Raw genomic sequence first — 27,297 nt, forward strand, 5'->3', positions numbered from 1 at the left:
GTACCAAAATGCCAAAAAATAAAAAACCCAATTTGATATAAGGAAAAAAACACACTACGCTAAAAACAATGAATTAATACTCTTATCCTATTGCTTTCTGGCTTACCTGAAGATCTAACTCGAATGTCTCTAAACATAAAACAGTTCAACAGGAGAAGCTGAGGGAGTCTCATTTAACACAAAACTGAGTGTAGCAGACAAAAGGAATTTAAGTAGAAAGAATAATTCTGAATTTGTGACTAATGTTTCCATGTTACAGACTTTATTCTAAATTCTTCCTTTAGCCAAACATAAATGTGAAATATAGGGATAAAAATGACTTTTAGTGAACCCTATTTATTCTACTATAAATTTATTTCCAAATGATTCTTTTGTTTCTGTGGCTGTCTCTAAATATATACTGTTTACTGTGAAATCCTAAGAAAAACAAAACAAAACATCCTATGAAGAGTAATAACTTCTCTGCAAGACTAGTAAAAACAGCTAAGCTGAAAAAGCACAAACATAGATGGCAGATCCAAGTTTAGTCTTGGATATACTACACAGCTAAACAGATATATTACCTTAGAAAGGCTCCATCATTATAACCTTAACCCTTCCCTTTCAATGTGAAAGAAAACAACAGTCTCTTTGTCTATCTTTAAGAGCTGAGATAAACACATTAAGTTTGATAAGATCTTTAAAACTCAACACAGATACTATGAATTGATTTTTTTAGAATGGGTAAATCAAGTCTTCCTAATAGTTCAGTTGGTAAAGAATCTGCCTGCAATGCAAGAGACCCCAGTTCAACTCCTGAGTTGGGAAGATCCCCTGGAGAAGGGATGGGATACCCACTCCAGTATTCTTGGGCTTCCCTTGTGACTCACCTGATAACACGCCTGCAATGCGGGAAACCTGGGTAAGATCCCTGGATTGGGAAGATCCCCTGGAGAAGGGAACGGATACCCACTCCAGTATTCTGGCCTGGAGAATTCCAAAGACTGTATATCCATGCGGTCACAAAGAGTCAGACACGACTGAATGAGTGTCACTTCCCTAAGGTGACATAAGACTAAAAACCGTAACTCCTTGAGGTCTTTGCTCAAATTTCTCAAGAGACCTTACTACCTACTCTACGGGAAATGGTAACTTCTTTCCTCTCTTCCTGGCACACTTTTCCATTATTTTTCTCCACAGCACTTGATACTACCTAACAAAGTATGTATTTTGCCTGTGTTTACTGTCAGCCGCCTCCTCTAAATTTTAAGCTAAACAAAGCCAAGGATTTTTTTCCATTTTGTTCACTATTAACCTCATGCCAAAAAAGTGCCTGCCACAGGGTAAGCATATCACCAAATACCACTGGAATAGACCTCTTCCTTATATGACACCTTCAAAATATTTAAAACTATGCCACATTGTTTATTTCATAAAAATAAACCTGATACTGAAAGAGTCATCTCTGTATTTATAGTCCTTACTTTCCACAAGTCTAGTTATTTTGCCAGACCAGCTAACTATAAGTGGGCGGCTTACAAATAAATTCCTACAGGTTCAATTTTATGATGTATAAGAATATCTTATTCATCAATTCTTTCTTTTTACTACTCTTATCATCTTTTAATAATAATTATCTAGGATAATATCAAGACAGAATTGTGTCCTTCTCCTCCATATTCCCAAAAAGCATCTTTCTGCACCTCTCCTACAGCATTTTCCAATATGCACCATGATGAAGAATCTTGTATTCTAAATTCTCCCGTCTGTGAGTTCTTTGAGGGCAAGATGAAGTCTTAGCCACCTCTGAATTCTCCCACGGTGCTTAATGAATGCCTACACTAGTCTATAAAATCCTCTACCATTTACAAGGAGTTCCCATATACATTACTTCTTAATTCTACAGCCACCGCATGAGGCAACTGGCATGACTGTTTACAAATGAATAAACAGGTTCAACAGCTTCATGCTGCTTCCTCTGGGCCACGGACAACTCATAAATACTACTGAACTGATCAAATGAAGTGGCCCTAAAAACACATGGTAAACTGCAGAGGAGTATAATAAATGTATATTATTTCAATAAGGAAAAAAGCCATCATTTTCTGATTTTTTAGGTGTTTGCATAAATATAAAAGCATATGGGAATCAAGCCTATACACAATTAAAAATTAAATAGAATTTTAAGTACACTTACTATTCTGACAAAGTTTTAAAAGCAGTAGGCTTAAAAACACCAGTTACTTTAGAAAATACAAACTACATAAATCCGAGCACCTAAGTATTTGTTAAATGTAACTAATTATTAGAGCACTATGTAACAGTTTTAATTCTAAACATGGCTTACCAGATTCATCTATATCAGCATCTTCATCCCACTCCTGAAAAGCACGACTTTCATCTTGTCTATTCTTCACCCATTCCTCATCAGGTTCAGTGTCAAGTTCAGTGGCAGGACCACTGTACCAGTCACCTACTCAACAAATACACAAAAGAAACATCAGATTGCATGCTTAGTCTCTCAAGTGTGTCCGACTCTTTGCAGCCCCATGGCCTGTAGCCCACCAGGTTCCTTAGTCCATGGGGACTCTCCAGGCAAGAACACTGGAGTGGGTTGTCATGCCCTCCTCCAGGGGATCTTCCCAACCCAGGGGTCAAACCCAGGTCTCCGGCATTGTAGGTGGATTCTTTACTGTCTGAGACAGCAGGGAAGCCCAAGATTAGATTGGCTATCATTTAAAAAAAAAAAAAAAAAAAAAAAACCACCATTTTTTTTTTCTTCTTCTCCTAAAGTAACTTATTTATAACAAAAATCTCTGCACAAAAAAATACATGAGCTCTATCTAGGCAATGAGCTAACTATTGTTAGAAATACTCAATTGTGATTTTAAAAAGTACACTTCAATAAGCACAAAATTCAATTTCAGACACACCAAAAGAACTATGACAAATAATCATCAAGTCTTTTAACATGCAATTTCAGAAATCACTGAAAATAACCAAACCTTTTTCCCCTGCTGTGGCTTCAACACTGGCTCCAGCAATACCTCCATTACAACAGCTAATAAACAAAAGGAAGCAAGACTTTCTACTCAGCAGTGAATTAGTCAGCAATTCACAAGTAGGTGGGAACAGAAGTCAAAGGAAAAAACTAAGGTAAACCATGCATTTAAAGACCCTGCAAAATGCACTGAAATTAAGTTACTTGATTGTGAAGAGACTATGCACAATTAAATCCTGGACTCCTAACATCAGTAAGTCTATCTATTAGTAGTGCTCCTCAATCTCCAGTTCAGTTCAGTCACTCAGTCGTGTCCAACTCTTTGTGACCCCATGGACTGCAGCACGCCAGGCTTCCCTGTTCATCACCAACTCTGGAGTTTAGCCAAACTCATGTCCATCGAGTAGGTGATGCCATCGAACCATCTCATCCTCTGTTGTCCCCTTCTCCACCCGCCCTCAATCTCTTTCAGCATCAGGGTCTTCTCTAATAAATCCGTTCTTTGCATCAGGTGGCCAAAGTATTGGAGTTTCCAGCTTCAGCATCAGTCCTTCCGATGAATAATCAGGACTGTTTTCCTTTAGGACTGACTGGATTCTAAGGTTAAGGATCTTCAACCTTAGCACCAATGATATTCTGAAGGGGACGACAGAGGATGAGCCATGGGGTCGCAAACAGTCAGACGCGACTGAGCGACTGAAGTGAACTGAACTGATATTCTGGGCTGGCTAATTCTTCCTTGCAGAGGGCCCTCCTGGGCACTGGGGGGTGTTGAGCAGTAACTCTGGCCTCCACTCAATGGATATCAGTGTAATACTCCAAGTTGGGACAAACAAGAATGCATCCATTTCAAAACAGGGGACATTTCAAAATATCCCTTGGAAGGGGTAAAATCAATTGTGATCGAGAACAACAGGAAACAAATACTGTAAATAAATTAAATTTATATCATTTTTATTGGAACTTTTTAAGTATATTAAAAACAAAGAAAAAACCAACATACAGCATATACAAGATTTAGTTAATGTCACAGAAATCTAGCCTATCATTGTTATAATTGATCTTTATATCAAACAGTACCTGATTATATATTAATAAGCAATTTTTCATAATCAAAGATACAGTTAAAAAAGAATATTTGGTATCTCCATACTTGCTTTGACTTTTCACTTAATATATTATCCTCAATAGGAAAAATTATTCCACATTAATAATTCTAATCATTTGGATTATATAAGTCTACCCAATACTCCAAACAGCTTAATGAAAAAACATTAAATACCCAGCAAAAGCCTATTTTAAAAGTGCTACATATTAATATAAAAAATAAAACTTTTAAAATTAGGTTTATAGCTTATGTAAAATAATATATATTTCCACGTCAAAGTGACAAATTACAGAAAAATTTTTTAAAAATCAATGTAAATTTGAGGTAAATACTCACCTAGAAAATTTGCTTTAATTCAGTGACAGAAAAATACATGCCTTATTAGTTGCATTTATACCATGACTGCATCATATGCTCATGGAAACAAAATTTTCTTTTTTTACATATAAAACTAACTTAGCACAATGAAATTAACTAATTCAAAATGGCTACATTATAGAATGAGGCATTACTAATCACAAAAAAATTTGCTATAGACAAAAAGATTAAGTTATCTTGACCCACTATCAAAACGGAAACAATACTTCATCTTTAAATTTTATCAGATTAATTTATTCTGTATTTTTAAAATACTCATCTAATTATTTAAAGCTGCTCTGACAACCTATTAATTTTAACTTTCTGTTATGGAAAATTCCAAACGTAGTCAAAAGTAGGAATAAGTAGCATTAAACAAGCAGGATAACGAACACCTATGTGCCTATCACCTATCTTCAACAATTATCAACGTTTTGCCAATTATTTTTCATTCCATCTCCAATTATTTTTTCCTAATTATTTTAAAGGAAATTGCACACATCACACAATTCACCCATGAATACTTAAGCATTGTTAGCTTTTACAAACTGTATATAAAGAAAGACCTATAATCTAACTATAAAACCTAGCTTTTAGTCAACCTTTCAGAGTTTCCCTCTCTAGCCTTGCTTATTAATGTCTATATGTGTTCACCTAAAAAAAAAAAGACAAATATTTTTAAAACAAATTAAGCATCTCTTTACCTACCTCTGGCCCAATGAACAGGGTAAAGATGCTTCCAGAGTGATCCAGTCTTCGCCAGCTGAGACCATTTAGTGCTCACTTGACTGCAGCGACATAATTCTTGAGGATTAAGATAACTGAAAATTGACACCATTACCTCAGGAGGAAGATGACTTATACCTGTGGATTGTTCTGACACCTCTGCTTCTGAAATAAAAAAGGAAAAGTTTAACATTAAAGGCTACAAGAGCAAATGCAGTAAGAAATTAGTCACATTTCTATAAGTAAAATCCAGTGCCTAAAGTCCACTCCTTCCTGCTTGCAAGATGTGAAAAGGAAATAACATGGATTAGAGGTAACATGGAGATGTTAAACTGTTAAGGATCTGCAGGGTTAAACTATCATGGCCCAAATCATACTGCATCAGTGTGAGCTACAGTAATGAACAGAGAACTGACTTCCTTTTACAAAAGGCGTCACCAAAAAAAAAAAAACAACAATGCCCACTTTATAGTATAAGAAGCATCATTTGAAAAAGGAATCCAACAGGTTACACAGCTTTAAGTCAGCAAGTATAGTCAGCCAGATTATGAGATCTCCAAGGCATTTATAATGACATACCAATCTCACCATGTTTTCCACTCATGCTCAACAAGTATTTCCCTTTTGTTTGTTTCCTCTTAGATTTTCATGTTTCATGTAAGAGCTCGTGAAATCTGACCTCTTTAACCTTTCGGTGCCCTAATCTACTTATCCTATTTAAGAGCCAGTTGGATATGGAAAAGACTGGTTCCAAACAGGAAAAAGAGTACGTCAAGGCTGTATATTGTCACCCTGCTTATTTAACTTATATGCAGAGTACATCATGAGAAACGCCAGGCTGGAAGAAGCACAAGCTGGAATCAAGATTGCCGGGAGAAATATCAATAACCTCAGATATGCAGATGACACCACCCTTATGGCAGAAAGTGAAGAGGAACTCAAAAGCCTCTTGATGAAAGTGCAAGTGGAGAGCGAAAAAGTTGGCTTAAAGCTCAACATACAGAACACTAAGATTATGGCATCTGGTCCCATCACTTCATGGGAAATGTATGGGGAAACAGTAGAAACAGTGTCAGACTTTATTTTGGGGGGCTCCAAAATCACTGCAGATAGTGATTGGGGCCGTGAAATTAAAAGACGCTTACTCCTTAGAAGGAAAGTTATGACCAACCTAGATAGCATATTCAAAAGCAGAGACATTACTTTGCCAACAAAGGACTGTCTAGTCAAGGCTATGGTTTTTCCAGTGGTCATGTATGGATGTGAGAGTTGGACTGTGAAGAAAGCTGAGCACCAAAGAATTGATGCCTTTGAACTGTGGTGTTGGAGAAGACTCTTGAAGAGTCCCTTGGACTGCAAGGATCCAACCAGTCCATTCTAAAGGAGATCAGTCCTGGGTGTTCTTTAAAAGGAATGATGCTAAAGCTGAAACTCCAGTACTTTGGCCACCTCATGCGAAGAGTTGAGTCATTGGAAAAGACTCTGATGCTGGGAGGGATTGGGGGCAGGAGGAGAAGGAGACAACAGAGGATAAGGTGGCTGGATGGCATCACTGACTCGATGGACGTGAATCTGAGTGAACTCTGGGAGTTGGTGATGGACAGGGAGGCCTGGCGTGCTGCAATTCATGGGGTTGCAAAGTCAGACACGACTGAGCGACTGAACTGAACTGAACTGAGACAATATAATGTAAATATTTCTAATGCTGGTATACATTTACCAAGGATCTTCTGTCAGCAACTATTACAAAAACAGTCACTGGATATCCAATCACCTATAATGTATTATTTCAGTAGCAAAATTCCAAAGGAAAACTGAAAATGAGATATACAATAAAGAATGTAAAATAAAAAAGTTTCATCATTAAAGTAGTGAGGAGAATTTGAACATGTTATATATTTGTCTTTCACAAAGCAACTTAAATAAAGAAATGCTATCATAAAATTACTTTAACCTAATCCTTTTCAAATGGCAAATATTTTAAACACAACACAGCTATAATTTACTTTGAAGGAATGGGAAAATTCAATGTAACAAGTGTGGTGTTTTTAAGTCCTATGTTATAATTACAACTAAACCAGACACAACAGGTCTTGGGTTGGTGTGTAAGGCAGAAGCTGTACTTCACAGTGAAGCACATAAGCTTTATGGGTTTAATTACAGCCTAACCTATAAAAACAATTCTGTTTCAACACGTTCAACATGTATCTCACCTACTTTGTTAAACAAAAATAAGAGAAAAGACCAATTTCAAAGACTCTGAAACAATTTAAGGAATGTCATTGCTATGCTCGTCTAGCAAAAGCAAAGGAATCTTTACTAGCCTAAGGATACCAATAATTTTATTTAATGATGTTTTAAAATGCAGAGTTATTGAAGAAAAGAATAAAAATGAGGAAATAGTCTGTTAAGAAAAAAAGCAGGCATATTTTATTTCCCTTTGTGATTTTCTCAAAGTGACTATACACAGGAAAACCATGCCTCTCTTACTCACTCCCCTGTGTATTTCTGCATATAAGCTATGAGAAAGGGTAAAGATCAAACTATAAGCATTAAATGATTTTGAAAACTGATTTTAAAAAAACACAGGGACAGATACAAACAGCCACTGTGGTCAGTGGAGCTCAGAAAATTGGATGACACTGCAAAAGTGCTCTACATATGGTAGTTTCCAGTAATTCTGATTGAAAATAATAATAATACCTAGTATTATTGAAATATTAAAATATTATATAAGTAGTATTGACAGTTATTATTGCTAATCAATATTATTATATATAAACTACTTTAGGAAACACTGTATTGCGTGTGGCCCAAATAAATGAGCTGTACAAATTATCACTGCTGTTTAGTTGCTAAGTCTAGTCTGACTCTTCTGCAACTCCATGGACTGCAGCTCACCAGGCTCCTCTGCCCATGGGATTTCCGAGGCAAGAATACAGGAATGGGTTGCCGTTTCCTTCTCCAAGGGATCTTCCCCAGCCAGTGATAGAACTCATGTCTCCTGTATGGGCAGGCGGATTCTTTACCACTGAGCCACCAAGGAAGCCCATAAATTATCAGAGACAACAATAAATTCTAAGAAACTATTGTCCTCAATTAAATTTACTATACTTGAAAAGAAATGGCTTCAATTATTTTTCAAACAAAATATTAAGTTCATAACAACAAGAAGTAAACGGCCTTGGGATGAATAAATCACTAGCTATCTAAACATATGACTCTCACCTTTATCTGACTTTTCATCCACAGAATATTTAAAAAACTTCTGCCGCTCCTCAGCTTGATTCCAGAGGCTAAGACCTCTAAGGAGTTCTGCAGTATCCTTCTGAGAGCAGTGCTGTGCAATCACTTTCTTTTTAATATCCTTAAGCTCTTCATAGGTAAAATATTCCATTAACATGGGCTGAAAAACCTAAAAGAAACAATACTCATAAGGAAACATGCTTAATTAGTTTTGTTTTAATCTACATCTTTTGAAGTATTAATAGCGCAAGTGTAGTATTATGACCACATATTTGGAAGGTATAAAAGCTGCTGTTAACACTAAGCTAATTTACCCAAAACTTGCAAAGAATACCACCATCAGGATCCTTCTTTCTACGGCTTTCTCAGTCGATTTGAAAGTATTTGACCCAAAAGGTCTTCCTGAACACACTGCATCATACGCTCTTAATCATCCTCTTCTGGTGAGACATTTAAGTCAGTTAACTGTCTTCTGCCACTACAGCAACTGACCTCTACCCAAGCAGGGCCTCTGAATCCTATGAGAATGGTACCCAATGGGCTGGAACCAGAAAAATCAGAGCTCGATGACAACTTCAACTATTCAATATCATCTAGGAGATTTCGTCTACAGAACAGACGCTTGGTCCCAACCTCCAACTGATAGAATCAGAATCTTCAGAGGTGGAGTCAAGGGCACTTTTCTTCCTTTGTTTCACAGATAATGTCCGTGGTGCGTCACACGTTAAGAAACACTGCTTTAGTAACTCAGTAGTTTTAGAACTGGTTGCATATTTGCATTTTACAGTGATTTGGGGAGCCTTTAAAATATACCCATGTTAATATCTACTTTTCATATGATTTAACTGATCTAGAAAGGGCTTAAAAGTAGATTTTTTTTTTAAATAGCCATCTGATTATAAAGTGAAGCCTTATTACAGTGAGAACCACTATAATATCTGATTTACAGCTGAACAAAAATCCAGTACCTCACAAAATATTCCCTCTATTCCTTTCCTGATACTCACCCTACTTTAGAGAAAACAGAGAATGAGGAAGTGTTTTGCTCATCCATTCAGTGACATCCTAACAGGCATGCACTAGGCATAAGGCTGCTAAGTTCAACACCACCATTTAATTACTAAAATCCACTACTAAAAAAAAGAACATTAAAAATGTTTAAACTTAGGATGAACACAGAAAACATTAAAAAAATATATATATATAAAAAAATATTCTAATGGTTCAGAAAAGACATTAGAGGCATAAAAAGTTAACATTCAACATGGAAGATCCACACAGTAAAATAAATGTGTTTTGAGTACATGAATTCATCCTTCATTCAATGGAAAGCAATAAGCTCTCTAAGGAGACAAAATTAATGCTTTTTCCTCTTGGGTTTTTCTTTGTTTTCTAAAATGTTCTAGAGGTTCATCTTCCTATGTATTATTCTGAAGAATCAAAATAACACTTTTTAATTTTGTAGATCAAAATCACAAGGAGGAAAAATTATACTTACCTCCTCTTCCTCTTTCATGTGAGGAAGAAAGTCTCTTGTAAAAGCCTCCAGTCTCTCTTTCAGTTGTTTTGCATAATTTAACTGCTCATACTCATTCTAGAAATAAAAAATTGTATTCTATAAAAATTTTGCCTCTTAATTTATATCATATCTGATCCTATAAAGTCCGTTTGAAATGTTACTTGAAACTTCAGAAAGAAAATTAGACTAACAAATACCAAAGTGGGCTCTGTACTTTTCTAAGTACAAAAGATGGCCTCAAAATATCTCTTTAAAGAATCCTGACATCCTTTACTAATGTGATCTACTTCTTTTTAAAAAGTCTAGAATAGCAAGCACTTGCTCAAAACTTCTACTGATTTCTCATGCATGTACTTGTACCATTTTAATATGTTCATGTTCCTAATATACCTCTAAGCAGTCCACAAGAGCCTACTAGACTCTATTCACTGCAAAATCCCTTTAAGGTCGCCTAGTGTATCCTCCACTCAACAATTCAGAATAGCTGCTACATGACCCTGCAGAATACCATATACACTTCTAAAGGCAAGGCTCTCACTACAGCTTGAAGTAAAGCACTGTAACCCTGGACAACAGCTAAACTGTTTCTGCCCATTCGAACTAAGATCATATCTCCCTGTAACTTATCCATCACTACATGTGGAGAATTTACAAAACAGTGAAACTGATAGAATTCAGGAACATTTTATTCCCTGCTGAGTCCTCTCTCCTTTCTGAACTAATTTATAGTCAACTGCTTCCTAACAGTCTATCCAACGTCCTATTCTCTCAGGATTTTACACATTTTCCCTAAGCATACTCAAATTTGCTTTTCCAAACCAAATTACTCTTCCAAGCTTGAAGCCCAACTAATGCTTCCTCCTGCTAATCAACGTCCACCTGGACTGCACAAACAGGCCACACTCAACTTGTCCATAATGGATCCCTTCATTCCCCACGTGTCATCTATATTCCCTAGAAAGTCAAGCTCGAGTCTCAGTTTCATTTTGTTCCTCTTTCTCCTTTCCCCCCTTTACATGCAAGCACTGGTGGTGTTTAGTCGCTAAGTCATGAACGTCTCTTGGGACCCCATGGACGTCGTCCGCCAGGCTCCTCTGTCTACGGGATTTCCCAGGCAAGAATACTGGAGTGAGCCGCCATTTCCTCCTCCAGGCGATCTTCCCGACCCAGGGATCGAACCTGCTTCTCCTGTACAGGCAGGCAGATTTCTTACCACTGAGCCACTAGGGAAGCTGTTGGCAAGCACTACCTTTATCAATCTCATGTCCTTCGTTGTTCTGAAGCCTGTTCCCTCCCCTCTATCTTTGCTAGTCACTGCTTTAGTTCTGATCTTAATCATTTCACTACATAGGTAATACATGAACAAAATATGAAAGAGCATAATGAAGCATTTAATAAATACCACCTTCCTTCCCAGTACCTCTCCCAGGGCAATCTCCCACCTCCCTACAAGTGCCTACCATGTACTCCTGACCATGACAATCATCTTTTTATAAAAACCATCCTGCTTGAGCCTTTTCTTTCCCTTCAATCTATCCTCTTCCCTGCTGCACAACACTCTTTCTAGAATATAAACTTATCAATGAAAGGTCCATGGTGGTCTGACAAAGCTGCAACTGAAGTCCATGATTCACCAAGCCAAAAGGGGGACAGAGGAAGATCAAATTTCAAATACCCTATAATAAATAAATATAATTAATAGAGAAATTTCTCTACACAATTATCCTAAATGATACCCAACAATATCTTTAATCTTATGTTACACAATTAAAAATTATTCTTTGTAATCAGCCCTATGGCCCTGTTCATTCTAAGTAACAATCTTACCTTTGGTGGTGGTTTAGTCACTAAGTCGTGTCCGACTCTTGCGACCCCATGGACTGTAGCCTGTCAGATTCCTCTGTCCATGGGATTTCCCAGGCAAGAATACTGGAGTGGGTTGCTGTTTCCTTCTCCAGGGGATCTTTGGGATCCAGGAATCAAACCCAGGTCTCCTGCATTGCAGGTGAATTCTTTACCAACTGAGCTATGCGAGAAGCCCATCTTACCTTTAGTCACCAATGACTGCATCTCCTGGGGCTTCCCTAGTGGCTCAGTGATAAAGAATCTGCCTGTAAAGCAGGAGACCCAGGTTTGATCTCTGGGTCAGAAAGAGCCCCTGGAGGAGGGTATGGCAACCCACTCCAGTACTCTTGCCCGGAGAATTCCATGGACTGAGGAGCCTGGCGGGCTACTGGCTATAGGGTAGCAAAACAGCAACTAACCAACCACAAAGAGGTATGACAAAGATGCTCACAAACCTGAGTCTTCTCAGGCTTCACTGAGTCTTCTCAATTAGGCTCTGACCCTGAGGTCTGTCCTTTGCCCAGTTATTCCAGTTTCAGCAAAAATCATCCAGAATCAGTTTATCTACCCTACCCCCATCACCCTCAGCATTTGATAACCCTCAATTATCTATGCATCCTCAATCTCTTGCCACCTTGGTCTGTCTTCAGCAAAAGGCAACAAGGGTCAGTCTAGCTATCATCTGCTATGAAACACTAACAAGTTTTGCCAATGACATATCAGAAGATGGCACAAGCTGTGATAAATATCCATTTGTACAACTCACCTTAACATTCTTCAGACCCTTTTCAAAGAGGCTAAGCATCTCAGAGAGTTTATTGTCAGAATGAACATTATAAATGGTCTGGCTGCGTTGCTGAAGCAAACCAATGATGTATTCATTTTCAATCTGCTCATGCATTTTGAACTCCTTAAAAGTAGCATACAGAGACTGCAGAAGAGCACGGAAATCATTGTTGTTGGAAAAGTTGGTTTTAGAAAGCTGGAAAAAATTTAAAGAGAAGTCATAATAAGTACATGCAAATATGCATCAAAAGGAAATATTCAAATGCACTCCTATTTAGTTTTGTATGGAGCAAAATACCTCCCTTACACTTCGTTAAAGCAGAAAAGGAAAGTCCTAAATTATAAGTTTTAATGGTATAATAAAAAGTGCCCCAGGTCAGGAAGATGTTGATTTCTGAAGGAAAAGATATATACACCAACAAATCACAGTTTCTTTAAGTATGAGATTAAACCAGACTCCCTCAAAACCTAAAATTCCATTACTCTATATTCCATATACTAAATTCCATATACTTAACGCAGATACTTCATAGTTATATGTAAACATTAAAGGAGCTGTGTTAGGATAAAGTGACACACTTTTTTCTTTGATCTACTGCCCTGTATGCTATTATACTACTTTTATAATATAAAAAATTCAGAAACTTTCTATTATAAATTGTTTGAATTTTAATATCAAAATGAGTCTGATTTGTTCAGAAAATAAAGTACTAAGCTATTAGAACATTATTAGATAATTTTAGGAGAACTCTTTTTTTTTTTTAAAGAAAACCACAGTAAACACTTAGCATTTTATATAAGGAACCATGTACTTTTCTAGAGTGGAGGCACTTCAGCAGTACAATGTGACAATCTTGTACATCCGGGCATAAGAAAGTACATGCTCTTGAAGGAAAAGGCTAAAAATCAATGAAAATATAAATAAATATATACACAGTCACTTTCTCTAATTCTGTTCAACAAGAGAAAATCACAATCCTGATATAATTTTATTTTTCTGCATTTAATGTCAAGTTAAATTCTCATGTTGAAAGCATACATATTATGAAGAAACTTGATTCAAGCTCAAGTTCAAAGTAATATTCAAACCTTCTGTTATCTCCACTGTCATATTCAATCCATCTTCTATGATGTCAATTCCACTTTCAAAACCCATTTTAAATGTGAAAATCTGATTAGGTTAAAAAAAACACAGAGTAAATGAAGAAGAAGCTACAAACACCATACTTCCTAGACTTGTTCTTCCAAGTCTAATCTAGTATCCCAAAAATGGAGAAGAATCTATGGTGTCTTAATTGCCTGTTTTGGGCAAGAAGACCAGGCTCATGGCGCAGCATCAGAAAGATGACAGACTCCTAAAGTAAGACTATTCCACTATATAATTTAACCAAGGATCTTCTGTGAAAGGCAGAGGAATGAGGCATAAGGGTCATTTACAAAAAAACAGACGTTAGAGTCAGATTCTCTAGGGGTGGTTCCCTCCTACTTGTCTACTAGGCTCAGTAACTCTGGGCAAGCTATTTTTCGCCAGTGTCTTAGTTTCTTCTCCATATTAAATGGGAATGATAAAACTACCTGTACTTCACATCGCTGATGTGAGATTAAATTGGTGCTTAGCAAATATTAGCTATCATTACTTTGAAATTTAATCATTCATTTTTATAAAAACTCATGTGGGTTTTCTAACCTTATTCAAATATTTAATGAGCAGCTATTATAAGCCAGTCACTGTTTCTGGTAGTTGGGATAGCTCAGTGAACAAAACAGACGTCTCTGCCTTTATGAAGTTTACATTCTAGTGATCGGAAATAAAATAACAAACTAACCACAATAAATAAATTACTTATAACAGGTGCTGGCAACTTTTTCTGTAAAGGGCCAGGTATTTTAAGTTCTGTGCAGCATACCGTCTATAGCAACTATTTAATTAGTTGTTGTAGCACGTAAGCAGTCACATGAATCCATGGCCATATTCCAATAAAACTTTATTGATATTTCTGGGCACTAAAATTTTAATTTCATATAATTTTTGCATGTCATAAAATATTATTCTTATTTTTCCCAAAGACTTAAAAATGTAAAAATCATTCTTAGCTCCTTAGCCACACAAAAATAACTGACTGGATAGAGTTGGTTAACCCAAGATTGTAAATTTTATCCTAAGAAATGTCACACAAAATTACAACAAAATTCACTAGTGGCTAATCTCAGCAAATACTATCATGTGTCATCATATTAAAAATGAGTCAGTAGAGATGTTGATGAGAGGTATAACAAATGAAAGCATTAATGATAACTGTAAAATTCTTTAAAAAGCAAACAGGATAGCAGAAAACTAAATAATGTCCTCATGCAAGTTATGGAAAACAGCATCTGAAGACACAGGGGAAGCTTGGCATATGTCCTCGCTGGACTACTAGAAAGCCTTTCACACTTAGCAACAAGCTCAGGTAAAGGCCGGGTCATGCTGCAGACTGAGGGCGAATGAGAGGAAGGGGCTCCACGCGCAGGGCCGGCTCCGCAGACCGGTTACAGACGCTGACCGCAGCCAGCCGGCTTCAGTGTGAACGCGTCTCTGCCGGCTTGGTCCCTTCACTCGGCTTCTTCCCCAGTAAAACAGGTCTAACGACAGTAACTACCTAATAAGGCTCTTGTGGCGGTAAGTTACTATATTTAAAGAACAAGGAATATAACATACATAATCCTACTTAGGTTTTTCTCTTTTCCCTATGAAAAAGTGAAAGTGAAAGTGTTAGTCACTCAGTTGTGTCCAACTCTTGTGACTCCACGGACGGTAGCCCGCCAGGATTCTCTGCCCATGAGTTCTCCAGGCAAAGAATACTGTAGTGGGTTGTCATTTCTTTCTCCAGGGGATCTTCCCAACCCAGAAACTGAACCCAGATCTCCTGCATTGCAGAGATTCTTTACCAACTGAGCTATTTAGCCCAAATAAAGTTATCATTAGAAGTCCTTATTCTACCCAACAGTTTTTCTCCACTTGAAAAGAGCAACTGTCTTTAACCAGGTATCTAAAGTCAGTGCAGTGAAAAGAATAACCTGAGCATATACAAATTAACTTTTTTAAAAATTATGTAGATGAATCATTGCTTAAAATTGTTTGCCTCTGCAAAGTTATTCAATCATAGAGACTTGATTGAAAAAAATAAATAAATAAACCTAGACACTAATAACATCGAGGACATAGTGAGGCCTACATGTGGTAGGTACTGTACTAAATAATTTCATGTATTACTTAATTTTTAACAATAATCCAAGTAAATTGATGTTACATTTACATTTTATAGGTGCAAAACCTGAAGCTCAGAGAAAATAACTTATCCCAAACCATACAACTCGCAGACACAAAACAGAGATCAAGTGTCTGGGCCTGTGAAACCTACTTACTTCCCACAAGATACCATGTTAGTCTCTATCATGAAGCTATCTTTTCAGATCCAACAGAGTAAACTGTCAGTGCTTGCTCTAAAGGACTCCTTCTCACTAAGAGGTTGGTTTTGCCCCCCAAGGAACGCACGGACAAGGTCTAGAGAATGTTTAGTTGTCTCTACTCCATCTTAGTGGGTATGGCAGGAAAGGACTAAACATCTACAATGCACAGGACAGCCTCCACAACAAAGCATCTTCTGGCCCACAATGTGAACAGTGCTGCAGCTGAGAAGCACGGCTCCAAAGAAGTGTTTTTTCAACCATGCTTAACCACGACCTTTAGTATGAAATACAGTCCAGTCCAGACACATACACATCACAGACACTTCAACCAAATTTCAGGAAACAATACTTCCCTCCCTAACCTGTGAGGTACTCTTTATCATTTACTTTTCTATTTCACGTTTTTAATGCTATTTCTGATCCACAAAACTGATTCCATGACCCACTAATGGGTCACAGAACTCACTCTGAAAAACACTGTAGGGTTATAAAAGTTCCAAAGTGACCTACAAGCTTATATCCTCTGATGCATGGCAAACTTAACACAGGACCAGGATACATACAATCAACAAATAGCAACATTCAGTACATTGTATCTCCTATATTTTCGAAGAATTTATAACTGACTTTCTGTCTCAGACACTCTACAATGTAAAAATCATACTTACAGCCTGGCATTAAACTGATGTGAAGTTTAAAGACTTAAAAAAGACTATGTATTAAGTTCAAAAACAGATATGAAAAACAGCCTAACAAAAACTCAAATAATATTACCCCAAGTAGTTTTTACTTTTTCGTTCCTCAGCCAGATAATCCTTTCATTTAATCAAGACAGATTTACACTAAATGAAGAAACCTTAGTAATTATCTGCTCAAACTGACAGAAAACCTATGATCCACCAATGAAATGTTCACATAAAATCATGTAATTAGTAATAAGGAGCAGAACCAGTACGGTAACACAAAAACATGGGCTTCAGAAAGGAAAAAAAGAGTCCTAAAGACGAAAATTCAGCCTCTCCTAATTACTAGTTGGGCTTCCCTGGTGGCTCAGACAGTAAAGCGTCTGCCTGCAATGCGGGAGACCCGGGTTCGGTAAAGCGTCTGCCTGCAATGCGGGAGACCCGGGTTCGAAGTTGAGTGAGGTAGTTTGTTAAGTTATTAATACTTAACCACTAAGTCTGTTTCCTCATCTTTAAATAAGGACAATACCTGTCTCACAGGGCTCTTGTAAGGATTAAAAATAAGGAAGCACGTAATAAGAATGCGTTGAATTCCCTTTTCTTTCCCCTCCTTAGCTCTCAATTCAGTATTCTCTCCAATAAATCAATCTTCCCAATGTCAGTCAATAACAGTCTTAACAGGTATGCAGAGAAATAGAATAACAAGGAAAACTTAATATATTCTTCATAAAGATATACTCATTCAATTTTTTAAAAAAATCTGTTCAAAGTATTCTGAGCTTGTTTTCTCCATAAGGTTTTGGTCATAAAATGTCCTATCTTTATAAAATGATAAAATAGATGGCATAAGATTCTTATCTGAAAAACTTGGGCACTCCATAAAGCCTCCACCAAGTTAACTTTTTATAGCTGGTCAACATGTAAGTCTAGAAATCTCTGTATCATGCACGTCCTTACAACCATCACATACTTTGCTCTCAGAAATCAACTCAAAGAGACTGTAAGCCCATTTCTGGCCCTTTAATGTAAAGCTGACCAAATATCACCCCCTTTGCTTCCACCATAGGTCATCTGGATTTCCACACAGCACAAACCTTAAGACAACCATCTGAAGAACAGAAACGGTCTCAAACGGCCAATACAAGCTACTACAGGGCCGACTGACAGTAAAAACTCCAAGCTCACTGGCAGAATTAATGCTGTTAAGTTTTGAAGATTAGGGAAAAACTGAGGCATTAGAATAAACTGGAAAAAGGATGTGATCCAATATAAATATTGCCTAAAATCATCCCAATTTGGAAGGCGAGTGAATTAGCAAGATTTCATAATACATTGTCACCAAAAATTTTTTCAGAAACTATTCTGGCTTCATACAAAGAAAATTAAACTAGGGATCAGGATCCTGACTTGGCTTCCATTTGGATCCATCATTGACTACTTAAGCAAACTTGGTCTAACTAATCTAAGCCTACATATCGCCAGCTATAGAACAGAAATATCTCTGCTTTTACCTAACTAAAAAGACTGCTATCTGGATAACAAGAGTAAAAAACTCTTCCATAAAACCTTCTATAAATGTTAAAAGAAAACCCATGAGCAAAGTATTAAATTAGGTATTATACAGCAATATTTAATATAGCTCACAACTTCAGAATAAATTATTCTAAATAAACTAGCCTAAGCACATAAATAATGGTTGTTACTAATAAACAAACGAATGCTTCTAAAATATACCATACTTGAAAAGTCAATATTCAAAATAAAACTGACTTCTTTATAATTACTGAGCATTCAGAGACAACATAAAGAATACCATGAATTAACGTATTTTGTATCCTTTTAAGTACAAAAACTAGTTCTCATTTTCTGAGGTTTTACTATACGCTGTTTGGGTTGGATACCCCTTGTCTATCCAAAGAAAACATGATAAAGGCAAAAGTTGAGGTGAAAAATGAATAAAAACATATAGTCCTTTGAGCCAATTCAGCCATCATAAAATACTTTTTTCTCTTCTAGCCCCCAAGGACATACTAGGAGAAATTTCAATTAACTATTAGCATCAAAAAGAAATCCAGATGTAGAATTCCTATGCATTTTTCCCCCTAAATCACCTTGGTCTCTGATCCACAGTTCATAAAAATTGGAATTAATCTTCCTGATGAATATATACAACAATCTAATTAATTCAAATTTAATGATAATTTTAATTTCTGATATATCAAATTGAAAATGCCTTCAAGAAGGTACACTGAACTACCAAGAATCTTATTTGACTAAAATATTGCTTTTAAAAAGGGCACTGTATTTTCAAAATTTGTTCTAACCTTCTCAATCACCAGGTAATGATACACAACATTAGTGACTGACTGCTTCAAATTTTTTAAATAGGGCTGATTAGTCTAGCATGTTGGAGAAGGCAATGGCACCCCACTCCAGTGTTCTTGCCTGGAGAATCCCAGGGACAGGGGAGCCTGGTGGGCTGCAGTCTATGGGGTTGCACAGAGTCGGACACGACTGAAGTGATTTAGCAGCAGCAGCAGTCTAGCATGTAACTAAATAAAGTTGTGATCCTTAACTATTTGGGGAGGGTCACTATCATTTGGAATTGTGATGAAAGCCATTAAGCCCTTAGAAAAATGCACCAAAATGTTCAAAACGATTCCAGGTGGCCTTGGACTGCCTCTCCCCAACCTATAATAGAAGACTTCACATTCTATTACTTCCTCATTAACTTTACCTTTTCAATTCTGAGAAAGTTAAAAAAACCTCCCCATTTTTTTTCTTTCCTGCAATTGAAAGATACTGTCAAAATAACTAAGTTCAAAGGACAGAGCAGGTAAAAACACTACAGTAGGCTAACTCAAAAATCCAAAAGTTATAGACTTAACTGACCACTTACCCACTTATTATGTTTCTCCTGGATAAGTGGCTCTTACCCTTGGCTGCAGGCTGGACTCACGGAGAACTTTAAATTAAATACCTGATGCCAGGTCCCACCCTCGGAGATGCTGATTGTGGTGGTTAGGGCATCGGGACTTTTAACAGCTTTCGGGGTGATTCTAATGAGCAAAGAAGGTTGAGAACCACTATCCTAGACTACCCTGGTATTTAAACCGATATCTGAATCGTGTGTTTTTAATTTTCAAAATGGAGGGAGGAAAAAGATGGTTGTGGATGCTTTTCTAAGTGTGGCCTGGCACTGAACACTGAGGGCATCCTCCAACCAACTCACTGGGCTGTAAGAACACCTCTTTTCTCTCAACAATGCTGTCATTTCTGAAAGTTCATCAAAGTTGACTTCTATGCTGAAGCATTAGAGGTCTTTAAGTGCTTTTTTGTTTGATTCACTGCTACACAAAGCAGGATTGCCAGAAGGTCTCAGAATACCCGTAGGTGGCCTCTCCCCAACACAAACGTTTGACAAAAATGCGGACTCCTAACACTTTTAAAATCATAGGCAAAAAGCCCTGGGATAGCTCCACAAATGGGCTTTTTCAGCTTTAGGCTGCACCTATTGAAAGTACAAAACGGCTCTCGCAGTTTCACCAACTTGTTCCCAGGCCCTTTTATTCGAGCCCACGTAAAGAATTCCAGCAGAGAATAGCTGTCTCATAACAAAACCGACCTCCAGTAAACGCTCCGGACAATCAAAGTTGCAAGGGGGAAAAGAAAAAAAAAAAAAAAAAAAGACCGCAAAAAAAAGAGTGAATGTTCTCTGCTTCGTAAGCCACGAAACCTTTCTCCCACATCAAGCCCCTGCAAAGCTGAGGGCGCTTAAAAAATAATAATAACGGGCAGACGGAGTTGGGAAGAAGATGCAGGTCAGGGGTTCAGAAGAAGGATGGATGAGTGATAGTTAAGGAGGCACGGGGAGGCTCCCCCAAAGCCGGCCGGGGCAGGGCGGAGGGGACAAGGCTGAAAGGGGAGGGGGGTGCAGCTGCGAGGACGGCCTGCGCGGCGCGGAGGAGGCCCGCAGGTGGCCGGCCCGGGTCCCCAGGGGTCGGCAGGGGGCCAGGGGGCGAAGGTGCCCCGCTCCCCCAGGGGACCCGGCGGAAGGCCCGGCGCGGCCGCGGGCAGCGCGCCCCCGAGGGCGGCGGGTGGCCAGGCCCTCGGCCTGGAGGGGGCCGCGCCGCGAGCTCCCGGGGGCACGTCCGAGGCGGCCGGCCCGGCCGGGCGCGGGCTGCCGGGGAAAGCGCCGCGCTGACAGCTGCGCAGGCGGCGGTTCGCGCGGCGCCGCGGCCCCTGGACGCTGAGGGCGCCGCGCAGGCCCGGCCCGCCCGGAGACCCGGCCCGCGCCTCTCCTCCGCCCGCGCGCCGCCCGGAGCCCGAGGCCCCGCACAACGGTACCTTGTCGCAGTAGAGCCCCACCAGCTGCTTCATCCGCCAGTGCGGCGCGGTGAAGACGTCCACTTCTTCGGGGAAGGGCGCCATCGCCACCGCCTCAGCCGCTGCCGCCTCAGCAGCCGCGGCCGCCGCCTCTCCATAGACACCCTCGCCGCGGGGCAGAGGCGGCGCGCCCCCCTGCGCATGCGCCCGCCCCGTCGGCGCGCGCGCCCGGGCTGCCCGGCCGGCGGAGGCGCGGGGGCGCGCGCGGGCCGCCGCCGCCGCCGCCATGCGGTCCCCGCCGCCCCACGTGACCCTTCGCGCTGTGGAGGCTCGCGCTTCCACCTCCCAGCTCCACTCTCGTTCCTCGTCTGCCCGAGAAAGAAACCGAGTCTTTCCCCCTGTTTGTTTCTCTGTTAACGTTTCGCGACAGAAAAGACACGATCTGAGGGGAGAGGGTGTCGTCTCAGAGGCGTTGTCGGCGCTCCTCTGGGCCGCTACGCCCACCAGGCCTTGAGGCCGAGGCGCCGAGTACAAAGGGCCGCGGTCGGTCGGCCCGGCCGCCCAGTTCGCCTGAGCGCCTGCGCTGGGCGCGCCCCGGCCCCCACGAGCCGCCCTTCGCCTCCCTGCCTTTCCCGGTGCCTGCTCGGCCCCCGGGCCGGAGCGCTGACCTCCCTGCCCGCAGGTCAGGGGTCCTCAGCGATGAGGGGAACCGGGTCTGGGGAGCTCCAGAACTCAGGGAACACCGAGCGCAGGCCGAGGCCGGACAATGGCGCGGCCCCTGGGCTTGAGGGCGGGCGCGGAACCCCGGGGCTGGGGGCTGGGCGGGAAGGCCGAGTGGAATCGTGAAGGAAGACTCCTGGGAGGGAAAATGTCTCCTGGGAATCAAAGGCGGGAAGACGCTTGAAGCTCCGAAATACCCGGTCAGGGTTGTCAGTAAGGGCCCTGGGTGCTAGGGAGTCTTGAGGGTAAATAATCCCAGAAAGTCGGTTGCGGGGAAAGAACCTTAGGACGCATCCCTCCATTTTGAGGTGAGACTTAAGAGAGAAAGAATACTTCAGCCAGGTCCCTGGCAAGAAAAAGGTCAGTCTCTTCCCGACAGGTCGACTCCTCCTGGCCTCGGTCCTCCAGGAGACCGAGGAAGACCCTGTTATGGGCTTTGCTCGTCCAGATCAGACCTGGACTGTGTGAAATGAAAATATTGCCTGCCATGTCAATAAATAAATGTTTTACGGCCATCAGCGATTTCTGGCATCCCAATGTAAATGAGGGTGCCCGAAAGGGAACACAGTGTCTGTGATCCAACAGATGCTGCCACCCACTCCCTGGGGGGTCGGGGGGTTGCTCCTGGGGCGGAGGGTGGCGGAGGCAAGAAGCAGCTATCTGCCACTCCTTAAGGTGATCGAGGAAACAGGATTGGCCCCAGATAGCTGAGAGATGAATTCAATGAGCCCAGAGGCTGGCATCTTCCCATACATAGCACACTATGTATTTGATTTTTCTTACATGACAATAATCTTTGATGTTCAGACTGCCTGGCTCCCTTCGTTGCAAACCTGTATATAGCCTGACTCCCCCCTCCTGCCTCCTTGGAGCGGTTTTCTCTGAGCTAATGAGATGCTCTCCCCCCAGCTTGGGTCCTAACTGGTCCCATCAAATAAAATTAACTCTCTACTTTCAGGTTTTGACTGTATATTTTAGTCCAGAGCTGGTTGGTTAGAGGGTTCATGAACACACAGGTAAATGGGAAGGAAAACAGGAAAGGTTGAAAACCTGGGTTATGGGGTGTGTGTGTTTGTGTGGAGGTGTGTGTGTGTGTTTGTTCAGTCACCTCCAACTCTTTGTGACCCCCATGGACTGTAGCCCATCACACTTCTTTGTCCATGGGATTTCCGAGGCGAGATTATTTGAGTGGGTTGGCATTTCCTCCAAGGGATCTTTCTGACCCAGGGATTGAACCCATGTCTCCTGCATCTCCTGAATTGGCAGGTGGATTCTTCACCATTGAGCCGTCTGGGAAGCCCTGTTATGTAATTTGCTTAATGACTATAAACTCCAGGAGAGCAAGAAGCAGGTGTATTCTGTTCAACCCTTGCATCCGTACTATGGGAGTTCCAAGACAACATAGGGGTTTGATGAATATTCAATAGATGATGGAGTAGAAGAGTATAAGAACTTTGAATAAGAATGCTTTCGTTTATTTCTAATCTTACTATGTGCCACTCATTGAAAGGCACCATGAGCAGTTTTTAAGAGCACAGTTTAGCGCTGAAGTTGGATTCCTGGTTTGAGGGATACTACATGTATGACCTTGAGCAAGCTTCCCTAACTTCTCTGTGCCTCAGGTTCCTCATATATGTAATGGGGTTAATACAGCCATGAACTCAATGCTTGTGCCCCCCCTCAAATTCAAATGTTGAAACCCTACTCCTCACGGGATGTTATGAGGTGGGCAATTGGGAGGTAACAGGATTAGATGAAGTCATGAAAGTAAAACCCTAATAATGAGTCCCTAAGGAGCTCACTACCCTTCTCTGCTTATTTGCATGTGAAGACGTGTGAAATCAACAGTCAGGCCCTCGCCATGCTGACACCTGATCTTGGACTTCCAACCTCCAGAACTAGGAAAAATAAATTTCAACCACTTATAAGCCACCCTGCCTATGCATGGGCTCCCCTAGTAGCTCGACTGGTAAAAGAATCTGCCTGCAGTGCAGGAGACCGGGGTTCAATTCCTTGGTTGGGAAGATCCCTTGGAGAAGGGGTAGGCTACCCACTCCAGTATTCTTGCCTGGAGAATTCCATGAACAGAGGAGTCAGGCAGGCTACAGTCTGCGGAGTCCCAGAAAGTCAGACACGACTGAGCAACGTTCACTGTGGTATTTTAACAGTCTGAGCAACTGAGACAAATACCTACCTCATAGGATTGTTATGAGAATTAAGAGAGTTCATATAGTTGAATTGCTTGTAATAGTACCTAACACATAGTAGGGTTTCCCCAGTGGCTCAGTGGTAAAGAATCCACCTGCAATGCAGAAGCCACAGGAGACGTGCATTTCATCCTTGAATCAGGAAGATCCCCTGGAGGAGAGGGCATGGCAACCCACTCCAATATTCTTGCTGGGAAAATCCCATGGACAGAGGAGCCTAGCAGGCTACAGTCCATAGGGTCACAAACAATCAGACACAACTAAAGTGACTGAACTGTGTGAGGTGTACTGCAGAAAACCAAGTCTCAGTGATGATTGCCTAGCATCCTTCAAATTAGTAAGTGAGGAATCTGGCCATATGACCTAGGCCCAGTGATACCTTACCAGGCATTCTGTTAGTTGTGTGGGATACAGAGATGATGACTTATACATAGTCTGTCTTAGAAATGGGAACAATTCTTGTATAATAGAATATAGAGAAGGTCCTTGATAGCTGTTTCATTTTCTCTCATCCTCTGCCCCTGTCTTCATTCTTTTTAAACTCTACTATTTCACTACAGCTTTGTGTCTATATTTTCTGATATCCCTCAGAAGACATTTTCTTATTTTCCTTCTGTTTCTTTACCCTATTCTGATCTGTCACTCAAGTTGTCTCGAAATGTGGACCCAGACCTCAGGTTAACCAGTTACACAGAGCAATGAGCTCCATGAGACTAGACACATGGTTTTGTTAGGTAGGTAGAACAGGAAAAGGAGTCCAAAATGGCGGTGGCTACAGGCAAGGAAGGGAAAAGCCCGCGAAAATGAAACTAAAGAAGGTCCGAGGACCGGAGTGAGGACCTCAGGTAAAACAAACAACACTCCCGGCTGGCCAGTTTACATAGGACAGGCCCAGGGAGAGAGAAACATATAAATAGAAGAGCCAAAGCCAGCTCTCTCTCCTGCGCGCTGGGGTGCTCTTCTCGTGTCTTTAGATCGACGTACCCTCACGCCTCGAAGATGGATTTTCCTGCTGTCTTCTAAATAAAATAGAGCTGTAACACTGATTTGTCTAATAGCTATAGCATGGTCCATTCGAGACCTGAGAGCTATAACACGGTCTCTCCAAGACCTGAGAGCTGTGACTCGCCGAGGGGGCTTTAAAGTCCGTCACTCCAAATCTTTGTTGTGACGAGACAAAGAATCAAGGAACATACACTCGCGTGACAGTTTTATCCTCAGCACTTAGGACAGTGCCTTCATACATACACTGAGTACTCAATCTTTGTTGAATAAAGAAAGAAGGAAAGAGAGAAGTTCATAGCGTTCTGTAATTTCCCCATTTCTTGTGTTAGTCGCTCAACTGTGTCCAACTCTGCAACCCCACGGACTGTAGCCGGCCAGGCTCCTCTGCCCAGAGGATGCTCCAGGAAAGAATACCAGAGTGGGTTGCCATTTGCTTCTCCAGGGGCTCTTCCCAACCCAGGAATCAAACCTGGTCGCCTGCATTGCTGGCAGATTCTCACCATATTTTGTTTCACAATATCAGTTTGTGTCTGTCGTTCACCAGTATACCCCTAGAACCAGGCACATGGAATAGGTGTGTAACAAATAAACAAACAAAAAAAGGCATTCTACACAGTTTCACTGTAACCTAGACCTTGAAGCAGTGTAGTTAGCTGAACAGTAGTAACAGCCAGGTTGGACTGGTCATTTCAGGGAATTTAAGATAATAAAATGAAAGAAAGTAATAATAAAAAGTAATAAGTCCCATGGGTCATTCTTCCCTTCAGAAAAAGCTATTAACTTTTGCACCATGTGCTGAGTAAGGTAATAATTAATCACCAGATATATCCAGAATACATGATTGATTTACATTAAACTTTAGCCCTAAAAAGAAGACATTGACCAGCCTAGTATCATTTTTATGGGTTCCTGCAACTACAGCAGATCTGGAGCTGCTATTAAGGTCAAGGTTATTGGCTTAATCATGCCTTTATGATTTCTTCTGACATATGAAAGTGAAGGAATTCTAACAACCATCTCCTCATAACATCATGTGAGGAGTAGGGTTTCAACATCTGAACTTGATGAGGGCACAAGCGCTGGATTCATGGCTGTATGAGCTCCATTTACATATAAGGACAGAGGCACAGAGAAGTCACGGTGACAAGGGACTAGATAAGGCGTGAAAACAGAGCGGCAGAAATGCACAGCACGTAGCGCCTTTCCTTCTCTCATTCTCTCTGAAAACTGCATGCTGCAGGGGAAAAATGCCAAATCATTCCCTGGTGACCTAAATGTCTGATGACATGAGGCCTCTTTACTGGTATTGTTGCAGTGAAAAGGCAAAAAGAGGAATGAGTTGGTTTCTTTTTTTTCTTTCCTAAGAACAAAGATAGTGAGCAGGCCTGATCACTCCTAGTTTTTATTTTGTTACTTTGACCATCTGATTTGAAGAGCCGACTCACTGGAAAAGACCCTGATGCTAGGAAAAGATTGAAGACCAAAGGAGAAGAGGGTGGTAGATGATGAGTTGGTTAGATGGCAGTTGGTGATGGACAGGGAAGCCTGGTGTGCTGTAAAGAATCGGACATGACTTAGTGTCTGAACAACAATCTCTAATCTGTAACTAAATTTGCTTTTTGGTCCCCTAAATCTGCAGGAGCTACATTTCACACCTGTTACCATTAGATTCTATGCTAATTACATCCTGTTTCTGGGGCTCACTTTACAAACCACCTCTCTTAGTTTTTCTCTTTTTGCAGTAGAGAAAGAAGGCCACAGTGCTCCCAGACTGCCGGACTCAATTACTGGGTTACCTGACACCAGCTTGTGACTGTTATTGAAACAAGAGGAAGAAGAATACAAGATCCTGACCCCTTTGTTCCTCCCCCCTCATCTTATATAAGCCTCTAGACTCCTTGTGGAAGGGCCAGGGGCACAGTTCTTCAGGCAGAAGCCAACATCTCCCCCCGCACCCCGCCCTCATCACTCCACCAGCTGAAGATTAGAAATAGAAAGCCACTTTTCTATTTCCTCCAAACTCTGTCTCCATTTTTTTTTTAATTCATATTTGGTGGGCAGAGAAAGCCAAGTTTGGCAGCAACACTATTTTCCAGCCCTGGTTTTGAGGGCCCTGGAGAGGGTTACGAGTCAGGGAAAGTCCATTCTAAGGCATTTATATTTAACTGTATTTAACTGAGTTTATGACACAGCAGTTTTCCCGGCAAGCAGCACGTTAGTTGTGAAAGTAAACAATGAAAGGCCTTTGCTAATCCCAACTGAGAAGGAAATGGCAACCCACACCAGTATTCTTGCCTGGAGAATCCCAGGGACAGAGGAGCCTAGTGGGCTGCTGTCTA

At 40.7% G+C, this 27,297-nt stretch overlaps 1 protein-coding gene across 1 annotated transcript in view; it reads right to left on the minus strand.

Annotated features, from left to right (window-relative positions):
- The window catches only part of FBXL5 (F-box and leucine rich repeat protein 5), a 43,538-nt gene extending 22,358 nt beyond the window's left edge, over positions 1–21,180 (minus strand). Inside the window, exons 1-6 of the mRNA XM_052641747.1 lie at positions 21,048–21,180; positions 12,548–12,763; positions 9,916–10,011; positions 8,400–8,586; positions 5,154–5,336; positions 2,327–2,452 (exon numbers count right to left, since the gene is read on the minus strand). Of these exons, the coding sequence (XP_052497707.1) occupies positions 2,327–2,452; positions 5,154–5,336; positions 8,400–8,586; positions 9,916–10,011; positions 12,548–12,763; positions 21,048–21,131 (892 nt within the window). The 5' untranslated portion in view covers positions 21,132–21,180. The remainder of the gene's footprint in view (positions 1–2,326; positions 2,453–5,153; positions 5,337–8,399; positions 8,587–9,915; positions 10,012–12,547; positions 12,764–21,047) is intronic.
- Positions 21,181–27,297: the final 6,117 nt, after the last annotated feature.

Source organism: Budorcas taxicolor, chromosome 6 (genome assembly GCF_023091745.1).
Source record: "Budorcas taxicolor isolate Tak-1 chromosome 6, Takin1.1, whole genome shotgun sequence".
Lineage (NCBI taxonomy): Eukaryota > Metazoa > Chordata > Mammalia > Artiodactyla > Bovidae > Budorcas > Budorcas taxicolor.